The following is a 22,410-nucleotide window of genomic DNA, read 5'->3' as shown; positions in this document are numbered from 1 at the left end:
TTTTCTGCCTGCTATAGGGCCCACGCCAAAGAAAGAAGAGCTTTTAAGAAACTGCAGCTTTTGCTATGGCATGCTAGCATCCTGCCAATGTTTCAATTGCTCAATCCATCATGCTCTCTTTTCATTTATGTTCTTTTATTCATCTTGATAAATAAATTTTAAAAGTCTTCCAGAACCTCTTTACTCTGATTCCAGAGAAAAAACAAGTTATCAGAATAAGCAGCCAGATATGAAGAACTTGTCCCCTTTTCAGTCCCATAAGAATAAAGTTACCAGAGGCATGTGCAACCACCTAAGCAAAGCTGCCAGCCAGCACCCTCCACCACCGTTTTCACTGGCAAGAATCAAAAGCGAAACAACACCCACTGCTACCACCAGTGCCAAAGAGGAAAGCTCCCAGGGACTCATTGGGCAATTAAGTGGAGAGCAGAAGAGAGCAGCTGCCTTCCTGTGCTTTCTGTAACTTCCTTCTCCTCGTTACCTCTTCATCTGAGAGCTCCGTGCTCCGCTCTGACTCCAGGCTTGCGGCAGATAGACGTAAGAAGTCCTTTATACACAGAACAAAGGATTTAAAGAACTTAAAACAAGTAACTACAGGTTAACATATTAATGTATTCAGAAATGCTCCAAGATGCCCTCTCATGCACACAAGCACTCTCAGAGGCCTCCGCTGCACCCACCAGATACACAGAGAGATCCACAGCTGAGGCTCTGGTTATAGCTCCGGATGCCCACGTAAGAGCCAAGTGAAGCCAACTGTAAGGCTATGCCAACAAGGGACAAGGTGGAAATGGCTGAGTGAAGGGGTTTGAAAATGCTAGAGAATGAAAAAACTCCAGGATTCATCCCTTTCCAAGAGGAAGGACACTGGGAATGCAGAAATTACTTAAAATGACACCAGCTCTGACCTTCTACTGTGTCTTTGCAGGCTCCAGCTCAAGAAAACAAAACCCAGAGAATGTTTCATATCTCCTACGTGGGCTAGAAGACTTTCCATACTTTGGAAAACAGATTTAATTTAGTCTATAAAATGGACACAGAATATATTAAGACCTCTTCTTGTGCACACAGAAATGCTCATCACAGTGCTATCACCCCCATCCTTTGTCCTGGGCTTTCTCTAAGAAGCGAAACACTTCTTTGGAGAGAACCATGCTGGAGAGTAGAAGTGAGCATGTCATTCCTTTTCTCAGTTCCAAAGCACCTCAGGAAGAAGTCAGAGTTCAGAAGAAGGAAAGAAATCGTACCGTTTTGTCTGGGGACAAGCCTGATGACCACATGTCCGGTTATTGTCTGGTTGTGGTTTATTCCTGCACATATAGTCCGGATAAATTTCATTGTCTATGGTACAAAACACCAGCCGGGACTGGAAACCTACAGTACAAGCAAGAGCGTATCTGATCAACACAAGGTACCCAGGACTAGGTTTACAATGCATTAGGATTGGCAAGACAAGTTTCTAAACTCGTGTAGAATCTGCGCCTGTCCCAGCCATTTTGGAAAAGAACCAGGTGTAGTTCTTTGTCTCTGAAATATGTACAAATGATGCCTTCCCACAGTATAGGAATCCACTGGAAGGGCAAGGGAAACAATATAATTCTGTGTAGCTGAGGGAATTTTCCTGTTATATTATGGGTTGAGATTCACAAGGGAAGTGCCATACCCATATGTTGCTCATGAAGGAACCCCGCAAGATGCATGCAGTATACAGCTGAAGAACTGGGAGGGGGAGGTCCTTCTGTTAGACTTAAAAGGCCAGTCTTGTGAAGACTGGATATGGCAATAAAACTTGCAGCTCTTCATGCTTCCTACAGGATATGAGTGCCCAGGCAAATACAGTCTCAGCACCTATAGGCAAAATATATCAAAAGCTACCAAAGTGGCCATCAGCACAGAAGCCCAGAATAGGCTGATAAGAACTCTATATACTAATCAGCTGGAGAGGGTTTTTTTTGTTTGATTGGTGATTTTGGTTTCTCTTTTAAACTTGAAATCCATAATGTTCATGGAAGAATCTGTAAACTGAACATGACATGACATTCCAGTGTCTGACAGTCCTCCTGGAGAGAGGGCATCTTCCAGGCTGTGGTCAAGAAGAATGATGTGATTTAGTACTGTAGGTCAGATCAGTTTGGACAGGACCTCTAAAGTGGTTGAAAAGACCACGAAGAGCCAAAGCAAAACAAAACAAAGGCTATCTATGAAGATTCTTAACAGGTTGTAATAATATGTCTAAGGACTAGGGCATGGAAAATAATACAAGACAAGGCATGGGGCACAGTCCTGTTGTGACTCCATGCATGACCCTCCCTTGACAAAACCTTAGCTGCCCCCTGCAGATACCTGTACTGCCTTCCAGCAGAAGACTGCTGGGAAGCAGCTGCAGAGGGCAGCACACTGTCTGCAGGGTGTGGATATAAGCTCCACACCAGCTGCCAGCGACCAGGTCCTCTCTTCTTACCTCCTCCACATTCAGAGCTGCATTCACTCCAGGAACTGTAGCTCCAGCTGTAACTCGTGGCCTGTCCTTGCAGGGGCAGGTAATACTCGTACTGTACCCCCGTGTTTGGCTCCTGGCTGATGAGCTGTGAAAGCATGGGAGGAAGTCAGGGGAATAACATTTTTCCTCTCCACAGAATTTCTCCACCATGTCTGAGGGTTTGAGCTGACTTGCACCCCTCCCATTCAAGAAGCACTGTATTTTCTTCTTGCCTTCTATCATACTCTGGAGAGCACTATTTTTCAGAGAAGGGTGTCTTCATCCCTCTTGGCTTCAGAAAATCCAGCTGCCCTTGTAACAGTGAGTACCTTTCCTGCCCTACAGAACAGTTTAACAAGCAGCGTCCTGGAGCCTGTCCCTGCCCCAACACTGCTTGGTCCTGACTCTCACCCCCCTTAAAGTCAGAGTCTAGGAGAATAGGCAGGAAACCAACACTGAGCCTTGCCTTGCTCATTTGTGGGCAATAGAACCAGAGCAGCAATTTGTGCTGTTTCTGAAAGAAGACCACCTTGGTCTAGCTTGAGGGCCTACAGCCTTGTAAGATTCCCAGGAGCCCCATCACTTCATCAGTTTTTCCCACGTGGTATCCACCAGTGCACTTCCACTGCACAAATCGAGCACTCCTATGCAAAGAGAGCAGAGCATCAGCAGGGAGCAGGCACAGCTGCTTACCTCAATGACGAGGGGTTCTGTGGTGGGACCACGGGCATGGAGGAGCTCTGGGGCCAGATCACCCTCCAAGCCCCGGTCGTAGTGCAGAACCGTGCTGGCCACCTGCAGCGCCCGGCTGAAGTCGATTGTCCAGTGCCCGTTCAGGTAATACTCCCCTCGCACGTTCTTAACAGCTGGGCAAACCCACACCCCAGAGAGAGAGGATCATAAGAATTCCACCGGGATGCTCATGCTTTCACTCAACACTGTGTCACAAGCAAATGAAGGTGACCATCGTCCTCCAACAATGCTGTCCTCCCATATGGCTCTCTTGCCAGAAGCTGCTCCACATTCAGACAGTGGTTCTTGCCAGCTTTGCTGCAGACCAAGCACGTTTTTGCTGAGCAGACAAATGCCTCCGGCATGTTCCTGCCCTGCCTCTGCATTCCCCATTGTGCTAGGGCACAGTCTTTGTCCTGCATGCTGTTAAGATGTGGGATTCACATCCCACTGCCTCTACACCACTAACTAGTTCATCAGATATTCTCTTCAAAAAACAAAGATGGGTGCTGCATCCAGTTTTCTACAAAGGAAAACATCACCAGACTGATTTGTCCAAAGCACTGGGTGATGGAAGAGTCAGAATGCAGATGAGTATTTGCTTTCTCCACTGGAATTTCCTTAGCCCTGTCCAGAAAGCTAGGCGAGGACATTTCTCTCTCCTTTTTGCCCTCACATGACCAGAACTTGAGGTTGTACAAATGCCCAAAAGAAATCTATGGAGAAAAGAATCCCACTCCAAACTTTTGGATGGCAGGAGTAGTTCGGGTTTACATTCACCAAACAACAGAACTCATAGCCAAATTTTGTTATATCAACTAGACTCCTTGTAAGTTTCCGGGCAGGAAGTCTCAGTGTGGGTATTTTTATTCCCCACTTAACAGCAAGATCTCCACAGGACAGTAAGGAGATAAATGTGAAGCTCTCAGTTGTGCTTCAGTAACAGTTCAAGATTACTCAATATTCAGATCCTGATGTCCAGAGAGTTTTCCCCTCTGCCATATCATGCCCTCGAGACAAACATCCTAAAGTCCATACCTCAAAAACAGATTTTAATATAATGGCTGGAATCCAAACGGACTGACACAGATTCTGACGTAAGTCTTACCTAAAAAGTTCCTGCTGGGCATAACCTCCTTAACTTGGATGCTTGTGGCTCCCATAGGGATGATAAAGATTTGATTGTAACCTGAAAAAAAAAAAAAAGGGAATTATTCAATATCTGTCTGTGGATGCCACACAGCCACTCTTCTGTGCCTAAGATGCTCACAGTTTCGTTGGTGCCTGAAAAGCATGAGCTTTTTGCAGGTGGCTTGAAGCATTTCCACTGTCATTTTGACTGCATTCTGGGTAGTTTCACCCTACATTATCCACAGGTCATGTGTGTAAAAAATTCCTCAGAAAAGTAAGCACAGGGGTCAGTGCATATTCTATTTTTTAGATTTTAAAATCTTTGGAATGTCGGCAAGCATCATATTGGAGTTCAACACAGAGAGATGTGACCACAAATGTACTTGTTATCTTGAAATCTTTCAAAATTGGCCCAATGCAGCAGATGCAGTCCCATTTCTAGCCTTGCACTAATCCTGGTGGGGCTCTCAAGATACTGGACAGTCTTACAAAGGCAGTACATAGCTGTGTTCTTATGGTACATTTATAGCACCTGCTTGAGAGGGAGCAGGGAAAGACACCAGCATCATGGCAAGAGCTTCCGTATGTACAGAGATTAAGGACATGATTCCCAGGATAAGGCCATCAGTACATTTTCTGATGCTAAGGCCACACACCATACAGACATTTCAAGTGAACATCCAAGCATGCCTACAACTATCACATGAACAGGTGTCCCCACCAGCCCTTGCAGCAGTTGACTTTCAGTTTAAATCTCTCCTTCTCACCTGCCCAAACCACCTAGGATCATCTGTACCTTTGGGGAGGCTGGTCACATCAAAAGTGCCCTTCACACCATAGCAGGTGCTGCCATCTCCTCCACACTGCAGGCACTTGTCCTCTTTCTTGTCAGATTCCAGCATATTATCACAGCCAACAGCCTGTCAGAGCACAGGAGCATTAATATGAATAAACCATAATGACAGAGAAAATAAAAAAAATGGCCAAATGTTGGACAGATCTAATAAGAAAGCCTGAATGTATGAAGTCTGTGAAGTCAAGATAGGGCAGAGAAAGAATCGACAGAGAAAGGACAGGGCTGATATCTACTATTTCACATCCAGAGACAGATAAATGCTGTCCACATGCTCCTCAGTACCTTGAAAGCTGAATGATTCACCTTTTCTCATGCTATTATGAAAGGTCAAGTAGAACAAAGGGAAGCAACAGAAAGACTGACAGACCCAATGATGAATGAAGGAAGCAGCAAGATGACTAACCTGACAAACTCCCTCTACACAGATGTCCCGTTTGCCAGGTTCACAGGTAGTCCCATCAACCACAGTTTCCTTGTGCCTGTAGTAGAAGTTCTCTCCCTTGGGAATACAGTTTAACTCACACTTATTGGGTGCTGGCAGGAGACAAAAAACAAACATTATATTATAGCTTGATAACACATCAGAAGCCTAGTTTTAGATGACAGGAGCAGAAACAGAGGGGTGGACTGATATTAAGTGGCAGATACTGAACAAATTTCTGGGTCACAAACCGCCGGAGGCTGCAAAAATACCCTGGTAAAGTCCCACTGTATGCAACCGTTTCCTCAGGGGACATTGGTTCAGGCAGATATTTGGTTACTCTTAGTAAGATTATTCTTATGCTCCCTTGGAGTACAAGGCTTTCTAGAATGAGAACAAGTGCTGATACAGAACTGTTAACTTAACAACCAACAAAACTCCCCTTTAAATCCATCTTAAAATCCCTCATAATTTGTTAACAAACTGTGAATGATACCATATCAATGATATGATACCATAGCAATGATACCATACCTACTTCAGAGCAAGGACCCCCTGGTTCTCACACCTGCCTTCTGAGTTAGTTCCTCAAGAAAGCAATTGAAGAGATGTCATATTTTCCTGAAGCACTCATTAATTATATGCATTTGTTTCTTCTGTGCCCTACTAATATTCTTTTGCCAATATTGGAAAATACAGCAGAACTTCTGCTCCTCTAATACTTCAGAACATACTGCAAGCAGTTCCAGATTTCTTTAGCAATGTTTCTGAAAGAATGGCTGTTACAAGAGACAAGTATATATTGCTGCAATGCTGCCTCCTGGCCCATGCATCCAGTGCCTTTGTGACAGCAATGCCTTGCTGCTGGCAAAAAGATTTTTTTCCATGCCACCCCCTGCCCCACACTCCAACTGAGAAAGTATCCTGTGAGGTCGCTACAGTAAAAAACATTACGGTCACTTCAAAACATACTGTTCATAAGTAGGGATGAAATGTAACCCTACGTGTTCATCATTACCTCCATAATACGGAAGCCACTTGTACTTCTTTCCTTGGAATTCTGTCCCATCAAACTCAGCACACTGCTCTGCCCGAAAATCCCGGGAGCCTTCCGGGCAGCTCTGTTTGGAGGAGAAAATGTATTGGGTCTTTATAAAAAGGAGGAAAATTGAGTGTGCAATAAAAATTTGAGTTTTATTGTTATTCCTCCAATATCAAATCAGGGGCATAATTTCAATATACTTTTGAAGGGGTACTGTTAATGAACTGCATTCACCAGTGATGCCAGAGAAACAGAAATTAATAATGACATATTATTTCTCAACAAGAATTACATTTTTCTGGGGAAAAGCAGCAACAGGCAAGAAAAAACAAAAACAAGGAACTGAACATTACATGACATTACATACCTGAACATTACATGACCGATAGCTTCGTGTTGGGCCAACACAACTGGAAGGACCTTCTGTCCTAAAAGTCAGAAAAATTACATGAAGTTCTCTGAAGAATACACATGTAAAAAGTCATCTCATGGCAGACATTACAAATCACCTTCACATCAAGTGTATCACCCTCACAGAGTCTCCTGAAACAGCAAAATAACTAAAATGCACTTCTGCGCCACTAAAGCAAGCTGGTATCTTCTAGTTCTGTTTTCTGCTATGGTTCGTGTTCTGGCATGAATGAGACACAGACCATGAACAATAGCAGTACAGCTCTTTGGTGTCATGTTTCAACTAAATAATGGAAACAGAGCTTTTAGTTCATTCTCCACCAGCAAATAGTTGAGGTGTTCATACAAGACAGAGAAACATGTTATGAGTAGCAGGAGGGTAGTGGCCAATTCAGAAGAGGTATGTACATCATCTATCTTGCTTTTTACAGGCAGACTAGGCCCATTAGTAAGAAGAGCTAAACATGTCCATGGAAAGTGTGCAACACCCATATTCCGTTCAAATGACTCTGGCTGAGAAATATGGAGAGTAACAGTTGTGGAGGAAATTGATCTGAAAAGTCAACCAGTGTCTAATACCTCAATATTCCTGAAATGGAGAGACAGGCCTCCAGGGATTCTGGCAGGTGTATATCATAACGGGTCACTTTCAAAAGAGATCCTTCTTTATTCTGTGTGGGAAGTAGCAGCTCTTCACAAATCTGGATTCTTCTATTACAACCCCCCCGTCATTTCTCTAAACACAGAGAGGCTGGTTTTTAAGATATTATTGAGAGTCTGGCTTTTTTTTCTCCTTTTCTTTGTTTTCATCCACAACAGGATCTCTAAGGTGCATCATTCCCAAGAGGTGCAGTACCAGTCACCATCCTCATTAGAATGCAGCTAAGCCAGCTGCAAGTGAGGTGGCACAGTGCTAACACTTCTTAAGCCAACTCTGCTCTTCCTTTCCTCTGGGGCAACTCACCTTCCCGAGATTTACGAGCCTGAGAAAATCCTGGCACAGTCACCAGCTCTCAGGAGAGGAAACAACTTGCTCTGGACTGTTCTCCATGACCCCAGGGCTTGCCACACTAGACCTCAATGAACAGCTGCTGCCATGCCAATCACCTGATTGCATAGCCTTGGATCAACAGAGAAACTGCTGTGCTCTATCAGAGGAGCCAAAGTAAGGATGTGTTGAAGAGGGCACTATTCAAAAAAGTAGTTATAAGACTGAAAGTAAGGTTCATCTCAAAGGGGTCTCATTCCCCTGGGATCAAACACTAGGTCATTTTTGTTCTGGATGTATATTGGAACATAACTGCAGGAGCTCAGTAACAGAAAAACACATTTAAAGAATCAAAAAAAGGAGGTTAGCCCTCACCTTTGGGAATAGCAGTGCCGCTGCCGAAAGCTGACTCCACCGCCACAGCTCCGACTGCACTTGCTCCATTCACCCCAGCTCCCCCAGACATCAACCTGCCGTTTCATACGGTGGCCCTGTAAACAAAAAACCCACAGACATATCAGACAGACCTGGCAACACAGGAAAAAAACCAAATGGAAATGAGGCAGAGAACCTATGTTCCCGCTGTGCTGTATTCCTAGTATGAGAAGTGGCACAGAATAATAAATCAGAAACATCAGGCCTCTAATATCTAGGAGTATTAGCTTCCTGAAGACATATAGCACATCCAGCTTTTTAATCTCCCTTAACTGCTACTCTTTGTCTATTCATAGAATCTCAGCAGTTTTGAATAACCATCTAAAAGAGGATAACATCTTCCTCTCAGCAAGGCAGCAAAGGCAAATCATTACTTCAGGGACTATGAGCACTGTCACTGCACACCAGATCAATAGAGCCACTTAATCCCAAATCCTTGGCTCTAAGCCCAATACTTAGGAGAAATAAAAGAAGCAGAAAGGAAAGCCCTGGAACACTTTTTACTGCAACAAAATTCCATACATGGACCCTTTTTCCCCTTACCCAACTGTGTCCAATGATGAGGCTGAGGCCACCCTTAGCTACACCCTTAATTAATTTTGTATGTAGAAAGTCTGAATGGATACTGACATTAAGAGAAATAACCACAACAATATAGACAAGAAGTTACAAGTGCAATGCAACCAATCAAAACACATTGTCTTAGAAATATATTAAATATCATATTTTCAGGAAAAAAAGGCCTACTGCAGCTCATGGGATCTACATACAGCAGGACATGGGTGGTTAGTGGGAAGAATGGCAATATCCTGAAGAAAAAAAAGAATATTTGCAAGATGCAGCAGGCAGAGAAACAAAAGGTAAAAAATTATTGTGAGGTAATATAATTCACTTCCATACACACTGTATCCCACCAAATTTACATAACCCCCTGGTCTAGGTCCCTGTTTACTTGAACACAGAACCCCACACTCCCATACTCTACATTTCCCTGCTCGTGCTCTGTGTCCATTCCTTCCCGCTGTCCCCCTGGTACCCTCATGTAAGCTATTTTCTGATGATCACCCCAGCTAGTAAATGCCATCATAAGGGTTTTCTGCAGGAGCGAAGGAATATCCTAGAAGTGGAGATTTCACCACGGCAGGAATATGAACCCTGATCAGCAAGCAATTTCCACCCACACAGGTCACTTTCTATGGTCTACAGAAAAGGATGGCACTCAGGAGAAAGCTCCTCAATTTAAGAGCATAATTTTCACTTCTGTTAACTGATAACTGCTTTTACACAAGACATCCAAGTCTCTGCTGGAAATAGGAGCTAGTCTAATAAATCATCCAGTGAATCCAACTCAGGCGAGATGCATAGGTTAATCCTCCCTTGTCATTTAGACAGGTTTAATGATTTTCTACACATACTCGTTGCCTGACTGTATTTCCAAATTACAGTCTTGTTTCTTTCCTTCACCCTCTTTTAAAGAATAATTCCCTGCTACTGGCAGAGTAATGGGCAGAGATATTAGCCAATCATATCTATGCATTTACCATTAAATTACAACTATCTAGCTGCAGAGTCACCCCAAATTATTATCTACATTGCTCTAATGTGAAACACTTTCTTCCTAGCCCATGCTATTTAATTTTCTTCACACAAGTTCTGTGCAATTCTTTCTAATACCTCTGGTTCAGACTAACTCTGTTTGCCTTCATCACTCACTCAATGGCACTACCCAGGTTACAGTCGCTTTGACATACCTTCTCTTGGCCAAGTCAACATCTCCCTGACCTCGTGCCAAACCCCTTTTCCATTCTTTCATTCCAGATATTGAGTTCAGTATTTGTCTTTTGCATTCCCATTTGCCTTTCTGGGAGTAATCCCACAACAGAGTTTCAACTTTCAGCAAGGCATTTTATTTTCCCAAGTTTTTCTTTCAGACATCTAATTTCCCCCTCTGTAAGCCCTCCTCTTTTACTCTCAAAAGAATAAAATATGCTACCTCTACACTTTTTTTTCTCTACAATCTTATTCTTCTGTATCAACTGACTGATTTAGGAACGGTATTATCTCACCTTGGAAACAAGGGACCTTTCAGTCAGCATAAGGGAGAAGGAAACATGTAGATAAAAATCCAAAGGAAGAGCATTTGAAAGTCAGATTACTGGAAGGCAATTAGGATAGAAAGCCCTTCCTTGATACACACGTGTGTGTGAGTGCACACCCCCCCTACCCCCCCCCCACCCCCCCCGATAAATATTCCAATATCCCTCCTACAGAACTAGTTTTCTTTATTCCTTTCATAGAGAGGAAAATCTGCAGGGACTGTTTGTTGTAAGGCTTAATCACCCGCAGAGTTCAGGAACAGTAATTTTTCTCAGTATCACTCCATTTACATACACCCCAAAAGGAGCATCAGCCCAAAGAATCCTCCCAAAGCTGTAGAGTGTTAGAGAAACATTTTAATAGGGGCCCAACTCCCATATTTGGAAATCTGTGCACAGTCCTCATTACAGTCCTCAGTAACTGCACACATGTATACAGGCAACTACAAAGTTGCATATTTATAATAAATATGTTACATAATCTGATAACAGTATGTTTTTAGATGCTGTCAGATAGTTTCTGTTCCAAAAGCCTCTTTTTGCTCTCTTCAGACTCTGGAATGCTTTTATCTGTTGTCAGCCAGGACAACTAAATTCCATTCCCTCCTGGATTCCAGAACTAATAACCTACGATCTTCATCACTGTTACAAATTCATTTGGTTCCATTCTTCCCTTGCTTCAGTCTAACATGTGTACAAGAATGTAGCTTCTTTATCTGCATTATGAATATATTTTAATGTTTCAAGAAAAGTGAGAAAATGCATATAACCATCTTACTCGATTTCTAAACACTCCAGAAAGAACTGTCAGTTAATGCCCAACTGCTCTGTCTAGTTTTATTGCTAGTTAAGACACCAGAAATGCATACCTTCTGGGAATATTGATGCTGCCTGTGACCCTGGCACCACATGCTCTCAGTGCTCATTTGCACACAGGCTGCTGTGGTATAAAAGTTTAGAATGCCAGGGATTCCACTTTTATGAACACTGCATTGGTTTTATCAGTTCCTATGGATGAACTGCTGATGTAGTTGCAGCATCTGCTGTTACCAGGCCAACTACAACTGATATAACCAGCAAGTAAAAAAGCTATGCCTCTAGAGTTCCAGACTCCATCTGCAAAGAATTCCAGTATGCATCAGATACAAACAAAAGAATTCTGGGAAAGAGTCCTAGATAGCATATTATATACTACAGAATGTTTATTTTTACGTATGAAACATGCACTGGAAGAGAAGTTATGAATGGGACATGACTCAGAAAGACATAAAATGCCATCAGTATGTAGGAACACTTTAGAAGGGGCCCTTGAAAGACTTTTCAGTCAGTCTGATGAGATGAATAGGAAAATATGCATGGGAAGAGGACTGTGCTTCTCAGACAAACGCATTGCAGGCATGCAGTGATCCACAAAGTTCATATACTCAAATGGGGACTAGTGATTCAGTGTGAATAATCTCCTAGTGCCTTGCTGCAACTCACATACTACCAAGCTATCAAAGCAAACATCAATTTACTTTAGAGTCACAAGTGAGCAGTGAAGTTTTGCAGTCACATGTCCAAACAACCTACACTCCAGTTAAGTTCTTACCCCTAGTATTTCCCTTACTCCTTGGACATCTTTTAAGAGCCTAGAGATAACCTAGAGATAACAAAGAACTGCTTTGTGAATTTTTTTGTGCTGCCTTTCCAAACTGACAAGCAGCAACAAAATACCATGTTGCACCACTCCACCAGTCATTGCTCAAAGCATATGGTTACTGATAATCACGCTATGCCCCAGAGATTTTGGACAAGGCTAGTGTTTGCTTTTAGCCCAGCAGGTTGCATAGCTTTGGTCCATTGAGCTGCAACTGAAGCATCATTTTGGACACTGAAAAGTTGTTACTGTGACTTCTGGGGCTGCTTCACAGTTACTAGATTCCATTCAGATCAGATATAAATCAGTGCTGACAGTGAGAACATGGTGGGGAATCTTTGATGTTGGAGGTTGATGACAAGGCCCTGCACAACTGTTACGCACTGAAAACTGATATTGCTCATAATGAAAAAAATGAGTAATGTGGTATTACTGTTATGTTACGCAGTGTTTCTGTGGCTTAAAACTTCATTAAAAATCAGACTCTCTCTCTTTAACCTTTCTTAGTATTTCTGAAATAATACTGCATCCTTTTACTTGAAAAATATCTACTTTCTAGGGTTTATAGTTTTTGAAATAAGATTAATGTTTATTTTGACACACCCTGAACTGTAGCCTCATTTATGAAACATGAAAGAAGGATACGAACCAAAGACTTTACAAAAGAAAATTATCACCACAATAATTTCTGTAATGGTTTAATTGGCAAAGTCTTGGCAATTAAGAAGTCTCCAGTGAAAAAATACAGCTTTGTTAAGTTTGAATAGTGATTGCTTAGAGAAAAGTTAATTGCTTAGAGAAAAGTTAATAAGGGAAGGGGAGAGAGAAAGTGTCCAGCTGCCCCAAGGGCTGGCTGCTCCCTGTGGGTGGGGGGTCAGTAGCAGGAGGCTGCCCTGGAGCAGCAGGGCAAGCCAGGGCACAGACCCAGCCCTGGGAATTGGGCACCTCCAGCCAAAGACAGGCTGGACATGGGACTGCAGGTGAGCCTAGCTTATCAGGGTCCACGGCTGGGCCAGGAAGGGTTGTGCAGATGTAGCATCAGGATGATGCAGGATGCATCATCAGTACAGCATCACTGGGGCAGGAACTAACAGTCCCTGGAACCTACAGTGGGGTCCTGGGCAGTGGGCAGGGTGGGATGAGTCCGGCCAGTGCCCTCAGGACCCTAACAAAAACAACCCACAATCCTTAGACCATGTGCTCTTCAGGAGGTGAATCATTTCCTTCTCCTTTCTATATCCAGAAGACCTACCTGGTACTACAGTGATGACCATCGATAATATTTTCATATAGTTAAGCTCTGCATGACGTGTGGCATTCCACACTCAAACATAATTGAAAGGGAGCTGAAAACATTCAGTATATCTTACACGTTTATAATTTAGATACATGCTACTGTTCCAATAGATGCTTTTTCAAGACACGTTTTCAAGAAAATCCATCTACGACAACCTAGGATATTAGCCAAAAATGCAACCAAAAATAAGCTAATTAATCCAAACCACATCGGCAAGGCATTTTTTATAATTCTGTCTTAACCACTGATCTTGGCTCAAACATAGCAGGCTTGCAAAGAGCTTTGAAGGCGAATAATGCCAAGTACCATTTTTATGAATAATGAATAAATAATGAAAGAATTGTATTCGAGAAAAACTAGAAAAACAGGAATGAAAGTGAATAAGATGGTGACAGCAGGAAGCAAAATACAAAATGGTACAGAAGAAGAGAGTATCTCATTAAGACATGCTGCTTTACAAAAAACAGGAAAAAATCCAGGCTCCATTAGCTTTAATGGCTTGTGGTTTACACTCGTGTATGTCTCCTTTCATTCCTCTCTACCACGCTAGCCACAGCTTGTTAGCATATCCTGTCAAATCGACTAAAATCCAGCAGTTCCCCAGCACCTCCATTTCCTCAAAACACTTGAGATTGTCCCTACATGATTGTACCCACCCCCTCATGATTCTCAGGTCTCTTCCATGTTCCCTTTGTTCACCTCTCCAACAACCCTCACTCTGCTACCTCTCTCTGGTCTGTCCTACCATACACTTGGCTCCTTCCACATCCACTGATTTCCTGTCAGTTGGGCAGGATATGGTGTATGCCTCGCCCACTGCACAACTAGGTACATGCTGCCCCATGGGACTATGCTGGCTTGCTGGTTAGTGGGCAGAGCAGATGCTAGTTACTTTTCAGAAATGGAAAGACTCCCAGAAACTCTGGGTGGCCTAGAGATGACTAGAGTATTTAAAGAACTCTCTAAAATGATAATGCCACTGCAGAGAAGTCAAACTAATTCTTGGAATCCTTGTGGAAGAAATGGAGGACAGTTAGAAAACTCTACAAAGAGGACGATTGTGAGGAAACTTTATGACCCCAAACTTATTTGGAAAAGTGGACAATACACACAGTATGAAGTCACCACAAGTCGTTTATCCAAGGGGCCTAACAGGAACTCAAGGTTGAAATGGATAAACTGTTGCATACTAGCAGACAACTGTCTCAGCTAAAACCACTTCAGCATCTGATTATTGGAAAGTGCAAAATCTGGCACCAGTTTGCAAAAGGATCCCAGGGGAACTCTACACTCACATATTATAAAACTGATGTCAACCGATAAATTAATAGAAATTATAACAAAGAACAGAATGCGCAGGCACCTGCATAAATACAGGATGTTTCAGGAAAAAAAGCCAGTAAGGCTTTTTTAAAGGCTAATCCTTCTAAGATTATTGCAGTTTTTTGAGAGATTCACGAACATGTCAACAAGGGTAACCTGTCAGATACACTCATATTTCAAAAAAAATCCTTCACTTAAAGCTCTGAAGGAAGTTAAGCAGCCAGAGGACAGTCCTGCAGTGGATGATGAGCAGGTCACCCACAGACAAAGGCAGGAGTGAAATCTCCATCTACTGCAAGAATTGACATTAGCAGCAGAATTCCATAAAGAACCTGAACTGCTCAACACACTTATTACTTAGTTTTTTATTAGTTATATGTTTATTATCAATTATGCCAAAACCGCAGAAGTAGTGAAGGTAGCTGGTAAGGGTAATTCAGGGTAATAAAGGACAACAGAGAACCAGAGACATACTGCAAAGAATTATGGAAAGACATTATAGTATAAGTGACTTGTCACTAAAATGACAGTGGAGATTTCATGTAGGTAACTTAAGTGATGCACATGACAAAACACAAGTCCTATCCTAACAAATAAAATTATTACATATGAATTGATCTTTAGCCCTCAAGAGCAGGACCCTGGTGTTATGATAGAAATGCTGTGTTCCTAGAAGTCTACATGGCTTCTAAGAGACGTTGGCTAAATTCAGGGAAGAGAAATAGAGACATCTCTAGCTCAAAGGGTCCATACACTGGAAGTGTATTGGGAGAAATTGTACTTGCCAATCTTTTAATAGTTTTTTCTAGATGTGTGTTTGTGACATAGCTGGAAACAAGATATAGAAAAATGAACTGGTCCTACCCAGTACAATTATTCTTGTGCATGTTTTCTACCTTTCACTCCATAAGAATACTAGTAAAATCTCCTTCTCTTTCTCACTCCTCACAGTAATTTTTACTATTTCTGTATTACCTTAACTTTGAGGTCCTTGTGCACTTTCTGCCCTTTCTGTCAAATCTGGTTAAGGCATTTAGAAGTTTATTCAATACATTAACACTGTTTAAACAATAACAATGCTAATTTCTTTAGAATAAATTAAAACTAGCATTTTAACCTAGAACTGCAGAACCATAGAAAACAATGGTGTTCAGATGAAATGTATCTGAACATGCTGTCAGCCAAGCCTCAGGCCAGCCTTCACTTTAAGCACACCTGCAGTACAATCTAGGAGCAAATGTAAGTATTGGACATGATCTAATGATCAGCTAATGCCTAAAGATCATAAAAGATGAAATAAAACTCTTCCTCAGATAAGCAGCTTTCCTTTGAATTTGTCCCATGGTTTGGGCAGATATGATATTTCTCATCTGGAAAGAAGGACTTCCAGATGCAAAAATTTGCACCACCAAGCATACAATACATACATTCCTCCTGCTCACCCAGCTGTAGTTTCTAGCGCTACTTCAACACAAACAATAAAGGAGCTACAAGTAATGGGTGACGTCCCTTTCCAGATCCTTCAAAGCCTGGTGAAAAGGAACACACACCACAGGTACTGTGTGGCAAGCCTCTCTCCATATTCTAGCATGAAAGAAGGATTGAAAAGTACAGTGGGTCCCACCAGGGATGGAGCACTGGGCAGGAAATTTCCTGCAGCGAATGGCTTTGACAAGCAGGAGTCCCTCTCTTTCTGCTTAACCCTGCCTGCCATGTCTGGCAGACAAACCACCACACTCACTGCAAGCAGAGAGAAGATGTCATTTCTGCCCTTATTCTGCTTGCTGCTTTCCCTAGCCTAACAATAAAGTAAAAACAAGTTCAGCTACTCCCCTCCAAAACCAGATGAAAACCACTAGGCATCAATCTATACCCTTTAATCACATGCAGATCTGTAGAACCACTTCCCTACTCTTGTGTAAGCCTGCAGTTCACACATTTATAGCTGTACTCCCATTTGCACTATGAGTCTCTCTGCATGCAAGTTCATTCTCTCCTGCACCTGGGTCAAAGAAAAGGTGTCCAAGAAGCAATCACTGTGTGCGTTGGTAGACACAAGGGATCTAAGAGGCAAGCAATTAATTCTGGAATAAAACCCCCACATGCTGATTTTAGTTCTACCACCACCATCCTGTTCTTCCTGAGGTATACACAATTCACTGTATAGCTGAAGGTGATCCTTTCTACCAATGTGCTGCTATACTGGCAGCTCATTTGACACCAAAATCAAAACAATTGCTGCTGTCTTAGCTGCAAGGCTGCTCTGGATCTAATATCCAATAAAGAGGTAGAGCCTCAACTTCTTAGATATGTGCTACTATAAATTAAATGAACTGTTTCTCCTTCAGTGTGGAGAAATGCACCACATCACTGACAATCTCTTATACTTCTGCCATTGGGAATTACAAAAGAACAGCACAGGGAAGGTAGCTTTTCAATGCTATGCAATATGGATTAAAGTTTTTTTTAAAAAACCCTGCCACCTCAGGTAAAGTCCTAAAGGAGTGGAGAGGGATCTAGAAGAGCAATCAATTCTCCAGCTTATGTCCCCACCATGCAGTATTCCTTACCTCAGTTTTCAAACTCACCCTCTGCTTCCCTTCCTTTCTCTAACCATTTGCATTTATAGCAGCAGAACTACCACTCCTCTTCTGCAGCAGTTAGATGAGTGCTCTGCTTTTTCAGAGCTGTCCCAGCTGCAGGTGTTCAGGCATCTCCACTACTCTTTGGGTGCTTAGCTTGATCTAGCACAGAACTGAGTTGCCATTGCTACAATCAGTCCTGCCAGCTCCACCCTGCGCAAGCTGACCATCTCTTGCTATGGTTCAGCCTGCTTGCATTAGCATCTGGTAAGGAATGGCCCATATCAAACAAATGCCATTTCTCTCTTCCCTACTAGAAACAAAATGGAGAATTGCCACAGCAGAGTGCCTCATGGCTGATGGATCTTCTTTCCTCATGATTTGGACAGATCCAGCATGTCAAGGAAACTGAAGTTTAGTGATGACTAAGCAAAACCTTCTCCCTTCATTCAGCAAGGTTTCAAGAATGCTACTGATGGCATGCAGGGGATAGAGTCTAATGCTACAGAGAAATGTAAGCCTTCACAGTTGCAGTGTGTTTCAGTCATACCCCTTCCCAAAAATCACCAGGTTGGAGATAAGCAGGTGAAGAGATGAACAGAATATAACGTATTCCAGACTAGTTCTTTAAACATACAGTATGGTCTTCTACTAGATCTTAGATAGCAAGAGCTCATTTAAGCATATTTCCATCTGTAAGACAGAACATATGACAACTAACAAACTCTGCCTGATTTCTGGTCTCTCATCCCTGATCTTCAAAGGTGGCCTAGAAAGCAAAACACTTATTCCAGGTGATAATTGCATCTTTTTTTTCCCCCTCCCATCTCTGCTCCTTTACACCTAACAAACATATAACTTCTTGCTTTGCTAACACTTCCACTCTACTCAGCAGGCCATCTTTTACCTTCGATGTCCAACTCACTAATAAAGTTGGACTTAAACTCAGAGAAACTGTTCTCAGAAAGATCCTACATCTCTCTCAGAAAGGAAGAGGGATCCCGGTTCTTAACAGCTGTATTCTTTTTCTGATAATATCAAATTGGCATAACATAAATATTACCTCTCCCAGTAAAGCTAAATCACATGGCTGAGAATTCTAAGATCAAAGAAAAGAGTAAATGAGCTAACCAAAAATTCATTCTCTTTACTTCAAGTGACAATTCTTTCTAGCTTTGAAGCAGGAGACAGCAATTACTGCTTTGCAGATAACATCCCTAGAGCCAAACGGACTACCAGAATTCTGTTATTTAATCGCCACGTTAGATTTTTTATGATGTACCACAGCAGGACTGAGGACTTAAACCCATTGGCTCTTTCAGAAAATACTTTCTACGAAACACTTGAGTTACAAATGCTGACAGTTCTTAAGAGAAGTATCTTTCATATCTTGTGACAGTGCATAGAAAAGCATTTACTTACTGAAAATACAGAAGGTGGCACTACTGTTAGCATGAGCAGGAGGAACAAGTTCTTCATCTCCGCCTGTGGGAACAGAAAGATTACTGATCAGAATTGCTTGCTTCTTTGCTGCTTGTTTGGTGGAAGAACTACAATACCACACACTAAAAACGGAGGAGGAACTAAAATGAAGGTGAGAGAAGAAAAGCAGTTTTATCACTACACTCCCTGGATAGATGAAGGCAACTGCAAAGACTGAAATGACCCTGTACAGAAAGCCGGAATGTAATTACTGAGTGTAAATATTTCCCTGAACTTTCCTCTGATATTATGAGAACATCATCCCCAGGCACAGTGGAAGGTGCATGCTGTTGCATGTCTGCCATCCCACCCATTTACATATACACATGATAAAATACTTGAAGATTGCAATGACTTCCACCAACCCAAGGTAAGAAATTCCACAGTTAACATTTCTGTACCCTGTAGTCATCTTGCACGGACTGGTGAAGCTTCGTGTCTGTCTTTGTGTGGTCTCACTTGTTTAAAATCCTACAGTTCATCACGGACAGCTATAGCTACATTCAACAATGAGTAGTTATATCCCTTCTGCAGAGCTAGAAGGGAGATCAGGTCACACAGATTGGTATGGCAGCATACAACAGTTCCTAAATTTGGGGCATTATGCATGTTTGTGACCACAATACCTCATTGGTACATTGCCTGTTGCTATTTAATCCTTCCTCTTTTGAGTTGCAGCCCACAACAACCACCACTCACCAGCATTCACAGCTGTGACCATGGACACTTCAGCCACTAGAGACCGACTTTCTCATGATCATTTTCTCATGACCTCATGACAAGTTGATTAATCCCAGAAAAAAAAAGGAGACAGACTTGATATTCGTAGTATAGTTTTATCTAGTTTGGGCTTCTTTCTAACTTGGGAAAGGAAAGGTAAAAGGACAGAAGGATAAATTTTCCTTTCTCTATGCATGAAAGAATCAAGGAAGAAATGCTTATCTCATCAGTCCTTGTAACAACATCTGTTTTAATATTAAAACTTCACATATAGCTCCTTTAGCCTAGCCTATTAAATCCAGCTAAAATACAGAACATGCATCACTATTAACAGTGATAACATTTATATAAAATCACTGTTGCATGAGAATATCAAATCAGAACCAAGAAATACTCAAAATGAAACCTACTTGATCTAGTATTCGCGCATTTCACGTTATTTTGTCATGGGCAACCATTTTTCTCCTAATCCTAGGTCTCACTGAATCACAGTTCATTACAACTCTCCAAGTTCATATATATCATGGATTTTGACATTTCCAACATTACCTGTTCTGGGGATAAAAAAGCATGTTCTTAAAAGTTTTTCCCTTTCATCTGTAAAAGCTACTAACTTCTGAAAAATCCAGTTGCACCAAATTCTGTGTGCAAAATAGCCATGAACAGGGAAAATGTAACTGGAAAAACAAGCGTCTCTCCCTAACTACTGCATGCCAAACATAAGATTCATAAGAAAATGGAGCTATAGGAGCTTTTCATATGAATAGACTTTCATTAATTTTGTATTAGTCATTCTTAAGAAACTGAGGGAAGTCTATGTACACCCTATTACCCACACATGCTACTACTACTCTTCCCGTTCAGATCAAGGAAGAAATAACCCAGAGATACCTCCACAAGAGGTCAAGTACACTCTCTGTGTACTTGTGTACAACCAAAACATAGGCTAGACCTTTGTCAAAACCCTATCCAACTGCAAATCTTTTCCCAGTGGAAGGACAGGCAAGAGGAGACCCTTTTACTACAAGTTCCATGCACACAAACACTAAAGCTGTCCTGAAGTAGTTCACACCACTAGCAAAGGTCACTGTGAAAGCAGCCTCTTCCTTGAATCATCTTGGTATCAGAGGTAAGTATTTGAGATCACCTCCTCTTCCTACTACTCAGTGGAAAAAAAAATCTCTTCTCCATCATTCCTCTCTCATATATTCCATTCCAGGCACCACTCTGGGTTTTTGGAGATGGCCTTGAAAATCAAATGCTTGTTCTGCTGCTAATGGACTGCCCACTCAGCCCTTTCTAACATCTGAGCCAAGAAGCAGACAGGAAGCTGGGACCAAACCACATGAGGCTCCTGGAGCAGAGGCTAGAGGAGTGGCTCACCAGTGTTCCCATTCCCCCAGCAATTAGTATTTTGGATGATTTTAGTCAGATAGGATAAAAAGAGTCTCTGAGGAGACAACTAGAGTCAGAACCCAATGTATGGGGCAATCCCAGGCATCAAAGCAGCAAGAGGTTACAGCCCTGGTGCTTGCTTGTATTTTTGTGTCATTGCACTTGTATGGTAATTGCTATCATATGTCTCAAATTTGGCATTAAAAAGTTTAGACCATCCAGCCCTAATAAATTAGTCAACAGATTCCAGGAAGGATTGTCAGAAGGAAGAACAGGGCTGTCTGTATCCTATTAAATCTCTCATTGCAAAACAAATCTTGTATTTGATTATGTGAGCTTCAATAAACTTGTTATTTTAAAAGCTTCCTCAGATATAGAATTCAGCATTTATCCCTTTCACCTTAGTTTCAACCACAACAGATGGAACTGGGGAATCTGTCCAAAAGCTTAAAAAAACCCTCAAGTTCTGTTTCTGGATTTAATGGCTCTAACTCCTTGTAAAACCTGGGGTACAGCAGCATATGTTTATTCTGATTGTTTGCCATTCTTCTCACTGAAGGCTGAGTACGCAGGGGAAGGAATGAAAATGACAGTGTCTTGCAGTGCTTTCACTTGTAACAACAGCAGCTGCTGTTCCCTGTGCCTCCTGCCCTTCTCCAATTTTCTTCAACCCTTCCCAGCTCCCTTTTCTCGCTGTGTGTTAGAACAGCATCTCCACCCCTCCTCCACCCAGAAACAGCAGCAGGGCCTGAAGGGAAATGGTGACTCTATGTGTAAGATATGGAACAGCTGCTGAAAAGCTCACAGAGGGATTCCTGCCATAGTACTAAAATATGAAGTTATCTCAGGGAGAGGATTTACGAGACAAGAATAAGTTCACAACAAGTAAGGAACCACCAGAATCTTCAACCAGAACTAGATGTGTATGCAGCTGAAAGCTCTGCCCCATACACCAGAAAAGATTCAAATTGTCTATCTAACCACAATCTGGCATTAACTGCTCAGGTTAGATGAATAAAAAGGTTGAAGTGGTGACTAGTCCCAGCCATCTGTAAGCTTGGTCAAAAGGAATCTGCTTTGTAGTTCAGCTCTGGACTGTTTTCTTTAAGAGATGCTGACCCAAGCTCCTCCAAACACTGGGGAAGTTCAAACTTAAATCTAATTTTAACAGCTCGGGAACCTTACTTCTATTCCAAAACAGGTGGGTGAGAGGGCTATGGAGGAGATGACTGCAATTTTGTAACTCTGGACAGAACACAAGAACTCCACTACAACTGGAAACTGGGGTAAGTAAGTACCCTTATTTCAGGGCTTAACACTGAACCCACTTAGGAAAGAATCTTTTGCCTTAAATAGAAATTCTAGAAAAGACAGATAGGCA

The 22,410-nt window shown here is 42.1% G+C and overlaps 1 protein-coding gene across 1 annotated transcript in view; it reads right to left on the bottom strand.

Annotated features, from left to right (window-relative positions):
• PAPLN (papilin, proteoglycan like sulfated glycoprotein) overlaps window positions 1-22,410 on the bottom strand; it is a 53,070-nt gene that overhangs the window by 21,647 nt on the left and 9,013 nt on the right. The window contains exons 2-12 of the mRNA XM_027748961.2: window positions 18,855-18,917; window positions 8,436-8,551; window positions 7,029-7,089; window positions 6,638-6,740; window positions 5,602-5,732; window positions 5,139-5,262; window positions 4,320-4,400; window positions 3,173-3,345; window positions 2,462-2,585; window positions 1,248-1,374; window positions 482-547 (exon numbers count right to left, since the gene is read on the bottom strand). Of these exons, the coding sequence (XP_027604762.2) occupies window positions 482-547; window positions 1,248-1,374; window positions 2,462-2,585; window positions 3,173-3,345; window positions 4,320-4,400; window positions 5,139-5,262; window positions 5,602-5,732; window positions 6,638-6,740; window positions 7,029-7,089; window positions 8,436-8,551; window positions 18,855-18,917 (1,169 nt within the window). The remainder of the gene's footprint in view (window positions 1-481; window positions 548-1,247; window positions 1,375-2,461; window positions 2,586-3,172; window positions 3,346-4,319; window positions 4,401-5,138; window positions 5,263-5,601; window positions 5,733-6,637; window positions 6,741-7,028; window positions 7,090-8,435; window positions 8,552-18,854; window positions 18,918-22,410) is intronic.

This window comes from Pipra filicauda, unplaced genomic scaffold (genome assembly GCF_003945595.2).
Source record: "Pipra filicauda isolate LSUMZ 115617 unplaced genomic scaffold, ASM394559v2 scaffold6_size6359152_pilon, whole genome shotgun sequence".
Taxonomy (NCBI): Eukaryota; Metazoa; Chordata; class Aves; order Passeriformes; family Pipridae; genus Pipra; species Pipra filicauda.
The sequence above is the reverse complement of the archived record's forward strand: the minus strand, read 5'-3'. Positions and strand labels throughout refer to the sequence as shown.